Source organism: Cuculus canorus, chromosome 9 (genome assembly GCF_017976375.1).
Source record: "Cuculus canorus isolate bCucCan1 chromosome 9, bCucCan1.pri, whole genome shotgun sequence".
In the NCBI taxonomy this organism is placed as follows: Eukaryota; Metazoa; Chordata; class Aves; order Cuculiformes; family Cuculidae; genus Cuculus; species Cuculus canorus.
Window position 1 is genome coordinate 16,207,476 of NC_071409.1, and position 11,294 is coordinate 16,218,769.

At 40.4% G+C, this 11,294-nt stretch overlaps 1 protein-coding gene across 1 annotated transcript; it reads left to right on the forward strand.

Moving 5' to 3' along the window:
• Nucleotides 1-2,252: 2,252 nt before the first annotated feature.
• AHSG (alpha 2-HS glycoprotein) lies at nt 2,253-9,256 on the forward strand. The gene is made up of 7 exons (XM_009559267.2): nt 2,253-2,534; nt 4,011-4,121; nt 5,361-5,445; nt 6,339-6,502; nt 6,792-6,905; nt 7,685-7,765; nt 8,629-9,256. The coding sequence occupies exons 1-7, from the start codon at nt 2,331-2,333 to the stop codon at nt 8,905-8,907; spliced, it is 1,038 nt and encodes a 345-aa protein (XP_009557562.1). The 5' UTR covers nt 2,253-2,330; the 3' UTR covers nt 8,908-9,256.
• The last annotated feature ends 2,038 nt before the right edge of the window (nt 9,257-11,294 follow it).

Here is an 11,294-nt window from a genome sequence, read left to right on the forward strand (position 1 = left end):
GTAGCCAAACTACCTCACTACACTTGCAAAGTCCATTCCAAAACATGAAAACCAAATACCAGTTTCCTCACACATATCACAAGTAGCCCAAAAGGTGGTAGCTGCAAACAGTCTGCACTGCGCTGAGCATTAATAACCATGTGGGCACACTTCTGACACCGTGTGCCAACAGAGAAAGTTCACGCAGTCACCCAAAGGTGAAGGTCTTAGTAAGCCTATAGAGAAAACAAGAAAAGGTACAGTGAATTCCAAAGTATTTCCTTTTCATCATGCTTGGTAAATGGAATAGTGAATGTGAGTGACAACAGAAAGTGAAAAAAAGAAGATAATAAATCCTGTTTGCTATTTGAGGTTTTAAAATTGTTCTTTGAAAATGGAACCTGAAGTTGACTGAATTGGGTTAAATATTATATTTAGGAATACCTAGAACTTGTCTGCAAAAATATTATACATCAGTATTTGCAACTCTGAAGTGAAGGCGTAATCTAAGAACAGAGTAATGACCAGACTAAATTTATAAGTAATGGTCTGTTATTTATAAATTTATTAACTATGGAGTAATTACATGTTACTTAGGTAAAAATCAATTTTGGTCTGCACCTGTGCAAGTTTATCCCAATGTTTCATGCCAGAAAAGGGAAAAGGGAATTAAAAGATTCTCAGGTTAGAAACTGAACTGTGTGCTGAGAGTGAAAAGTAAAATATTATCTTTCAAAATAAATTTCAAAAGATACCCAAAAGGAAGACTCAAAGAGCGGTTTTGGGACACCAGACTTCATCCTTTAAGTGTTCCAGGCTAAAGTCAGGAAGATAAATGATCATCCACACAACAGAACAAATGCCAAATAAAACCTGCTTTAAGCGAGGGGAAGAAAGAAATCATGCTCAGAGCAATTTTTTACTGCAAGAGAGAGGAAGAGCCCTTTTTTCCCCCCAGGAATCTCTTCAATGTGCAAAAACTCATATTCAAAACACACCTCATCCTACACAGCTGAAGGAAATCATTCCATTTTTTTAGTCTCTTCCCATTCTCTTCCTTCATCACTTAATCTGTCCAACAGAATCCTTCCTATTCATGCTGTGTTCTGTATTTTCAGAGTCTAGAAGACAGAAGCATGACTCAAGACTCCTTTTTTCACAAATCTTTTAGCCCCACTTGCCCTATTTTGCAAGCTCCAAAATCGTTATCTAAAGTGAAAACTTCTAAATATGCTGAAGTCCTTCTGTTAATCTCAAATCTGTAGCTAAATTCCTGCACTCCTTGCAAATAACAGAGATTCAGATATTTTAAAGCCAAAAGAAACCTTTACTAGTCTGCAGCCTGATCACCACCATAAAATGGATCATAGATACCCACTCTGAAGTCCCTGCAAGAAAAACTTCTCTAGCAGGTGGGCTTGAGTCTAGCTAGTTAAAGTCACACCAGTTTAAATTGAAGACCTTAAATGCTGGAGATACCATAGAAGCCACATTCTGTTCCATAAAATGTTTTTGTTATTCAGTTACTGCTTTCTAAACATGCACACTGTGAATGTAAATATAACCAGAGTCCAGCACATTTAAGCAGCTGCATTCTCTTTATAACATTTTTGTGCCCTTTAGGATCTTATGCCAAATCCTCAAATCTGTACAGAATATTCCAGAAAAATTTCTCTAAAATGCCTGTCTTGCAAAATAAAATTCCAGGAACTACCGGAAGTATTTAGATTATTCAGAGAAACATAGAGCTGATGCAAAACCTTTAGAAACTATGTCTCATTTCCTATTCCAAATTAATTCAGCAGCAAAAGTTCCTATATAATTACATTAACTATTGAATGCGATCCTTAGAACCAATTCAAATTAATTTTCTAATTTATTATGTTACTGCTCTCACAACTTAGATTGGTGTCTGCTGAGATCTGGGCTCTAATACAACGTGTCCCATTTACAAGAAAGCTTAATTAGCACTAGCATCTCTACACATTTAACGGGAGGGACCATATCCCTCTTGCATTTACTGTATTTCATTGGTAGAAAAGTGTCTAAAAATGATGTTAAAATTTTGCTGACTCTTTCTTCTTTAGCTGCTTTAGCAGACTTTGCAATACGCTACCTGATAAAATTTACTTTGGCCGATATTAATCAGTCAGCTTGATGTCCTAACATTTACTTTTCCCTTTTGTTGTTTGCAATGCCTCTTGGAATGGGGACAAATATCAGACACGCACTCATGCAAAGTCTGTGGTATGTACTATATAAATGAGACCCCAGCTCCAGCTACCTCGCTGCCGTCTGAACAGTATTGTTAGATCTTTATTTCTGAAAGGAACCATTTTTAATCAGGTGCCATGAAGGCACTAATAGCTTTAATATTACTTGTTCAGCTTCCAATTCACAAAGCTGTACCAGCAGCTCCCCTTGCTCCCTTGGGCTGTGATGACCCAGAATCTGAAGCAGCAGCTGAATTTGCTGTGAATTATATTAATGGCCACAGTCATCATGGATACAAGTTTGCCTTAAACAGAATTGAGAATATCCGCGTGATATCCCAGGTAAGTGAGGTGCTCGCAGGCAGAGCGTTTTGTTAACCTGAAGATGCTTGGAAATGATCAACATGCCCTGCAAAGGGCTGTATCTTCACATGTCATAAATCAAGATAGTTCTGTTGATTTACACGGGGCAATGCCACCTTGTAGCTGTTGAGAATCCAGGTCACTGGAATGACTCTCTCAAAGAGCAGAACAGAGAGAGAGAGAGAGAGAGAGAGAGAGAGAGAGAGAGAGAGAGAATGTTCAAGTATTCTTGTACAATGTTAGAAAGGGCTCAGTTACAAGTGCAAAATGATTGCTAGGGCAGAATATTCGGTGCTGATTTATGAGCCCAGTAGCTAATCCGGAGAAAAACTGTGAGAATAAGCGTCGTGATGCAAGTAATTATTTATTGGCTAAATGCATACTTTTCATAACTCTACGCTATTAGTGATTGTGTAGTAGGCATTAAATTTACCTAATATCCCATTGAGCTGACAAGGAAGCTGAATGGAAGTAACTGTTGCTTGTAGTCTCATTTTCACTAAGATCTATTGACGTTGTTGTAGTCATCTAGAATGGCTATAGAGCTGGCCATGAATATAATGTATACACTCATTCAGAACCTTTGATTCTTTCAAAACATTGGTAATAATCCCAAATATTTACATGAATGAAACTCCACGCCTGTTTTCTACTTGTTACAAGAAAGGGGATACCAATGTCATTTACAAGAGATTAAAACAGACATTAAGGAAATTAGAAGTGCACCCACAGTTATCCACACAAACACACTGGGGGCAGTGCTTTTCCCATATATAATACTGTTACACTAAAATGACTCCATTGGTTTATAACGGAATCATTCATGACTCAAACCTCAGAGTCAGTCCTGGAGTTAGGGAACCTCATTCCTAGTCTTCCACCCACATGTTTTACTCTATAGCTGCAAAGGTTCAAGAACAACCATAAAAGATCTTGCAGTCCATAACCAACCTGAGTACTGTGGCTGGAACTTAGCTGGTGCAATTCAATGTAATTCCAATGGACCAAATGGGACAGGCCAATGTGCAACAGTGTTTATGCGGTGTCTGGTTACAGAAACACAACTTTTTCATCAACAAAGCCAGCTGTTGATTTTTTTAAAACTACCTAACAAAATATAGTCAAGTTAACTTAAGAAAAATGACCCCCTACATAAAGGCTGGGCATCACAAAATCTGTGGACCAGTTCCCTAGGTGGGAAAAAAAAAAAAATAATCAGTGTGACTATCTTGACTTACACTGGCTAAAAAAATGGGCCCTGTTTTTTATGAACTTAAATAATAAGGGCTTATTCAGTTACACTAGTGTATACCTGGAGCTACTCAATGACAGTTAGGTAAGAAGAGCCCACAGCGCAAGCACAGAGAAGAAATCTGGTGATGGTTGTGCAGTAATTACTACAATTCCTGGTTTGTTGTTTTGTTGTGGTTTTTTTTTTTTTCCTTTTTCTTCCAGGGGCTGAATAATGACATAATTTTTCTTGAACTTGACTTACTAGAGACCACGTGCTCCATTCTCAGCCCTACACCTCTTGCAAACTGTACAGTAAGGAGCTTCACACAACATGTGAGTATCTAAATAGCTCGGCCCAAAGGTTCAAGTATGTTGATGCTAGAGGCCGGGCTATTATCAGTTAGATTTCCAAGCGAATGTTATATCACTGTAACAGCCTATAACCACCCAATCACTTGTAACCTCTAGTTGATTTTGTTGCCTTCATGTCATGAAGGATTTCACTCCCAAATTTCTTTCATGTCCTGTTATGTCAAAAAGACAGGTCACTGTCAGCGTAATGTCCCACATGCAGTTCATGGATGCCATGGAGCCTTGCTCAGGGGCTCCAGATTCAGCCCTCTGTGGTCAGCCCCACGTATAACTGCCTTGTGTCAAGCTGCAGACAGGGCAAGTTGTGAATCTGCAGAAACACAACCTTCCTTTGTTTACATGTGGGGTATTAATGGGGGAAATTCTGTCAAGTCCAGCCACCTAGACCCAGTCAAAACTACAGGAGAGCTATTCCCTTCAGACAGCCTCTGTCTTCAAAGTAATGGTCAGCTGGAATTTACTGGCCTCAAAGAGTAGGTTCTTATGCAAGTGCAATCCAACTGCAAAAAGCTTTCCCTAACCAAAGCAGGGGAAGCACTGTATGAGTACAGGCAGCTCTGGTTTTTAAGCAGAAAACAGAGTGAACAATTGACAGCTTAAGCCTGCTGTTTCTAGAATGGGGCCCAATTCACAGAGCTCATGACTGAATGAATGAGTGAATGATGATCCACCCCTGTATTTAGCAGGGCTCAGATCCCATTTTCCATCTTGGGGGAGGTAACCTTGACTGCTCCCTCTTCCCAGTGACTCCAGCTTTGCCTCTGACATCTCTCCTGCTGGACTACGTGTCCTATGAGCCAGCTGACACAAGCCAGCACACTCTGTTACCATGGCCACTGACCAGCTGAGATTAGTGAGAATGCTATCAAACAGCTCTGCAGAAGGTCTTAATTCATAAGTATTCATATTCTTTACTCTTCATGAGACAAGAACCTGAGCCAAATGTCCATATTCTGGCTAGCCGGGTACTTTTAATACTTCTGAGAACCAGACTTGGAACCAAATTTTGCAGCTCTGGTCTCCCTTTTACAAAAATCACAGACACCAGGACACGCCTAGAAGCACCTTTGCAATCAGACTGATTTTGCCAGGAACACTCAGCCAGGATCTGTTCTGTTGAATTTAGTAATAATTGCCCTTTTCAGAAATTCTTATTTATCTGAATGGTGTAACCCTTTGATATTTGATATCTCTCTCTAGGCAGTTGAGGGTGACTGTGATGTCAAACTGCAGAAGTTGGATGGAAAGTTCTCTGTACTTGCTAGTAAATGCCACTCACATGCAGGTAAGGACTTTGTTCTTTAGGTTTGAATCTAGAGACTGAATTATTATTATGGCAGTGGTTACAGTTCACTACCTTTTCTGATGTTAAACTGCTGGCAAGTGCTATGCATAAATATGGCAGAAAGGAAGACAGTTAAAGGGCTTTTTAAACCCATCTGTTTTGAAAGCAATTCCACAACCCTCTGCCTCCCACTCCCCTCTTCTCTTTTTCCTCCTCATAACCATGACAAGATACTATAAAATGACCTGGGGAGCAATTCCCAGATTTCACCTAGAGATTGATGGTACCGAGGCTTTTCACTCAGGAGTTTAGCCTCAAGAATTTGATTTCTTGTTGGTCTGAATTTACTAGAGCATGTTGATCTTCAGAGACCTTTTGCCATCTACAGCGTATTTACTAAACCCAGCATTCTCAATACTGCCATGGGAAACTGGAGTCTCTATTCTGCATGCTCTGTACGAGATCCTTTGCTCTGTATGAGATCTCTTTGGTACTACTTAAAAAACTGGTGAGAGAATGAAACAATGCACTCATGCAAACACAATTCCAATAAATTAAAATATCTTCATTTTTTTCCCAACATTAGTTGTATGAGCTGAGACATCTTTTCATTGGTGCCATGGATAGCTTGCCAGAAAGAGAATCTATTAAAACCTGAGTAAGAACATTCAAAATGTGCTGTTGAAGTTCATAGTACTTTTGCTTTCAGAAATATTCAAATGGGAAAAGTTGCATGAAATACTGCCATCTCTAGTCTGTACTGCAAAAATTCCTGCCACTACAGTTTGGGACAGATCATGGAACAGTGTTTTGTGTGACTGGTTAACCCTATAAGGCTTTTCAAAATAACCTGCAATCTGATTGAAACACAATCTGTTTGGTTCCTCCTGCAGACTCAAGTGAAGATGTCCTCCAGGCCTGCCCTGACTGTCCACTGCTGACAAGTCTGAATAACACTGAGGTATTAGAAGCTGTTACAACTGCACTCAATGACCACAACAGCAAAACTGCTGATGCTTACCTCAGACTCCTTGAGATTGGAAGAGCCAACATACAGGTAAATGCTAGAACTATGGTGAGCTTTCCGTACAAATTGAATATTTCTTCTGCAGTAATTGTGCAGTGCTTCCTAGTTATGTTTGCAAACAGATTTAGCTTGCTTTAAATTGTCCTGCTGAATTGCTCTTGATTTCCCAAGCATTTTGTGTCATTTCAGCCACAGGATTCCCTTTGGATTCAATGGGAGATGCAGAGCTAGAAGCCACAACGTTTGCCTTTTATCTTTTCTCAGTAGCTCTGCAGTTTCACAGTGCAAAGCCATTTAAACAATTTTCCTGTTTTGTCAGTATGAACCAGCGCATGTTGTCTCTGTTGAGTTTGCTGTGGCTGCCACGAACTGCTCAGCAGAAGATGCTAAAGTTAATGTGGAGGCTTGTCAACTGCTGCCTGACGATCAGTCTGTAAGTATGCCAGCACATCAGTCCTGATCTCCCCAACTCAGAGGTAGAAAAGCAGCATGCTGTGATGCGCTTGCCCTTGTGCTGCAATAGATCTTCGTGAAGATGAAAGTGCAACAGTCGTACACCACCTTGATAAGCTTTCCAATATACAATTCCTAAAAGCTACATCACACCTTTACCAGAGGTATCTGGATTGAGTCCTCATGCATTTGAATATATTTCAAAAAGGCTTGAGGACAAAATTGCCCTTAACACTCAATATTTTAAACCAAAAGAATCAGGATTATTGTTTACTCTTCTTACACCTGAGAAAATCAGGCTTCTTTGTACTGGACAGTACACAAACACATAATAAAACAGCAGACCTTTTTACCTTCCTACAATTTAAGTGCTGACAGTGTACTTGGATTTGATATGCAAGCTCTTGAGAACTATATTATATACTTTATCATGCTAAAATTTTTCTTTTATTTCTGATGGAATGGAGTCCTAGGCAGATTTAGTGGGTGGGAATCTTTTACTTAGATTCCCTTTCCCTTCCTCATGTCCACACAAACAAAGGATCTTACTCTAGAAGAATACAGGAGTTTCACCTATCTGCTGATTATGCAGTTAGCATTTTGGACATGGAGTCCAATGGACTAAAAAGCAAGCATTCCACTACTCAGATAAAACATGAGAAAACGTAGCTATTTCTAAATGTACTGAAATTAAAAATTATGATGCAGGTCTCCGCTGTTTTATCATGACTTTTTCTTCACTATGTTCTGCTTTGCCAGAATTTTGGGTTCTGCACAGCAACAATGGTAACACGTCCCTCACAGGAACTCAAAGTGGGCTGCCAGCTCTACGGACATCAGGTACCAACTCCAGATGTTACTTTCCTTTCCAGAATATTCTAGCCTACCCATACTGTTAGAAGCAATCACCCCGAGTTCACCTCTTTCACAGCGGGCTGCATTAGGTATAGGTGATAACTTGAGTTTATCTCTGTATCCTAAAACCCAGGTAAGGTAGCTCCTGATTATCCTGTGGATTTCTGTGTCAGGGATTATGTCACCTCTGTCATCCTTGCCTGACACAGTTTGTCCTCCTAAACATCTGGAGCTTCACATGTCTGGTAGGGCAAAGGAACCCAAACTCTGCTCAGCTAGAGGAATGGGGCGGATAGATGTAAAACATAAATGAGCCACTGCAGTAGATTAAATCAGTGGGATTTTTTTTTTGCTAGCACTCCTTAGATGTGACTGAATGTAGGGACCCTGACCTGCTCTGCTATAGCAAGAGTAGGGAAGCCTACATACACTCGACCTGAGAGCTCTCCAGGTATTTTAGCTTCTATGCATACTCAGGAGGGCTAGGTGGTGGTTTAGTTCTTACAGACTGAAGCTCTTGGTAATACAATAGTAATTAGCTGACTAGGAGGTGTATGAATGAAAGAATATGACAGCTGGGCTTACATGTTTTATCAGCTGCACTGGTGGCCCTGGAAGTTCATATAGCACAGAATCTGCTGCTAATGATGCACTGGATATAAAAAAAATGTGCTCCTGTGCCTGTGTTCAAATGCAAATCAAACTTCTGTGATGATCAGGAACATTTTTGTGCCTCAGTTAGAGGCCTTTATCTAGTTAGGAGCAGGGTACCTAGTAAGATACCCATGACCTATATATAATAAGCCTGAAGTCACTGAACACAAACACCAACTGTTATTCTTTTCCAGCCTGGAGTTACCTACTCTCACCCAGGTCATGATACATCAGCAGGACTGTCACCCAGTGTTGTACAAGGCTTCATAAATCATAACCTCAGGCTTTCCCACAACAACCCTTTCGCATCCGAATCCAGCTCTTCAGAATTTCCTACTTCCGCACTCTCAGCAAAATCTGTAGCAAAGAGAGCAGTTGCAGATGTTGCTCAGCATGACAAAGTGCCTCACCCAGTTGGCTTTGTGCCTCCTCCTCCTCCATGCCCTGGGAAGATTCGCCATTTCAAGATATAGGCTGTGTTACAGAGATGGCACTACAGCTAAGCGAAGGATCAGTGTGCAGCAGCAGCAGCAACACACACACCACAACATCAAGTGCAAATAGGTGAGAACACTTGACTCTGAGCCCAAATGAGTTTTACCCTCCAGAGGGCAGAACCGTGGCCAGGATTTTGCAGTCTTGCTTCAAAATATAGGTGATTACAGCATATAGCAATTGTTTTCTCTATATAGAAGGATGCTCTTGTTAAAGTACAGAAAATATTGTTTCAATTAAACTGTTGTAAGAGCTATAAAACAGCTGTAGCTTTGTGATAGAAACACCACCCAAAAGGCTACTTCACAATAAAATGTTCAATAGAAATGCTTTTGTATCTTCTATGCATATATATTATAATTTAGTGGTCAAGTTTCTCCTTCGCAGCATAATGAGTCATATTCTGGGTTTGATTTCCCAAACAGTAAGCTCCTATACTTCTCATCAGCTTCACTGGGCTGTGTGGGTGCTGAGCACTGTGCAAAATCAGGTCAGTCCTTTCCTTTGATCACACACCAATTACACTAAAGAAGTGGCAGGAAAAAGCGTACTTTTCCCTTCCGCCTGTGCTGTTTCCTAGCATGTACCTACTTTTAATATTCACCAGAAGTATCTCAATACTTTTGGACATGCCATAAGAGCATCCATGCCTACGAAAAGAATAAAGAAATCAGGATGCATTCATTGATGTGCAGGCTGAAAGCATCAATCCTTCCAGTCAAACATACGTGTATGCTTTGTTTTCCAGCAGACACTCAAGTGCAATATGATTGTGGGGTACTGCATAGCCTGTGTGTATATGAGGGAATACCAATTCACGGGAATATAAATACACGACAGACATGTATCTCATATAATAGGACCCAGACAGGGATTGCAATTTACCATTTTCCTAGCAGTCAAATCTTCCCTGAATTTCTGACACGTGTTAGAGGCAAAGTCTATTCTAGGTAGAGAAGTAATAAGTGACAGAGGCCAGAAGGATCTTTACTGCCAGCCCGACTGAAATTCTGCAGGCCCGGGGGAGCATTCTCAAAGACAGTCATGAATCTTTAACCAGGAACAGCACTTGCTACAAGACAATTATCATGCAGGCAGCAAAAGCTGCAGAACACATGTCATTTCTGAACCGTTTCAAATAACCTATTCTGTTCTCTTAGTTACAGCCTTCCAGTATTCAGTAAGCAACACAACTAACATTTGTTCTTTGTGACAGTGCAACAGGCTACTATACAGAAGTGTTCTGCTCTGCTGTGACAATAGGGAAGGGAAAAGCCATAGGCACTGGCACCGGTGCTTCATCTGGGTGTGTGGAGGGGAAAGAAAAATGGAAATCAGCCCAGACTATAAGCCATAGTCTCACATGATGGCAACACACTGCCAACAAGCTCTCCCCATGAAGCCAGCAGCTCTCACGTTTCAAGAATACGTGGAGTTCTTTCAGGAATTGTGTTGCAGGCAATTGCACAAGCTACAGCCAGTCAATTGCTCAGTGATTTTTTTGCTCCTCTGTAACTCAGCGACTACATTTGTTTAAAAACTGCTAAATTTAAAAATTGCTGTAGAAATTTCTTGAAGTGATAAGGTAGGTGGTTCTCCCATCCCACTGCATGAGACACAGTACAGGATAAAATGAAATGGCTATCATGACTTCATTACTGTGACATCAGATACATGAGACCGAGTTTTTAGCTCGCCTAGAGAAGTTGCATTTCTTAGCTTTTGTATTTTTAAAACTAGGAACCACCTTAACTAAACCATACAAATTCTCTTGTATATAGCGAAGCGGGCACTAAGTTATAGAAGAAACAACATTTTCTAGGCTTAGAAAATTCTCTATCTGGTGGTAGAAACCATATGTTTATAAATGGGATTCCCACACATGGGATCTCTGAACTCCAGAAATGCTACATTTTCTTGTTGCCTTTTCCAACCACACAAAGCAAGGATATGTAGCAGAATGTCTGCAACCTCCACACTTCACAGACATACTCTAAACCTGGCATAACTACTCCATTGTTTCCTAAAATAGGGAGGAAAAAAAAAAAAGCAGAATTACCCTGTGCATTCAAGTCAGTTGCTGCACCTCATCTTCTTTCTCCTTAATTCTTGCCCTCTTAAGGACCCATTTTGCGAGACTGCTTTGAGGCACTTACAGTGTCTTCTCCCAGTATGGCCGTATATTTTTGACCTAGACCTTAGCAGCAGATTCAGTCCTTAGCAATAGATCCTGTGTGCAGTGAGTGCTACAAAATGGCAATACGTAAAATACAAACGTCTCCTTCCCTGAAATACGGCATATTTTCATCAGGTATGAATCACTGACTGACAGTGTTTTTTAGCTTTTTCAAATCCTGTTTTGCTA

Coding starts and splice junctions, on each gene's coding strand:
- AHSG (XM_009559267.2), top strand. CDS start 2,331: ATGAAGGCACTAATAGCTTTAATATTACTTGTTCAGCTTCCAATTCAC. Junction 4,122..5,360: donor TAAGGAGCTTCACACAACAT/GTGAGTATCTAA, acceptor ATCTCTCTCTAG/GCAGTTGAGGGTGACTGTGA. Junction 6,906..7,684: donor TGCTGCCTGACGATCAGTCT/GTAAGTATGCCA, acceptor CTGCTTTGCCAG/AATTTTGGGTTCTGCACAGC.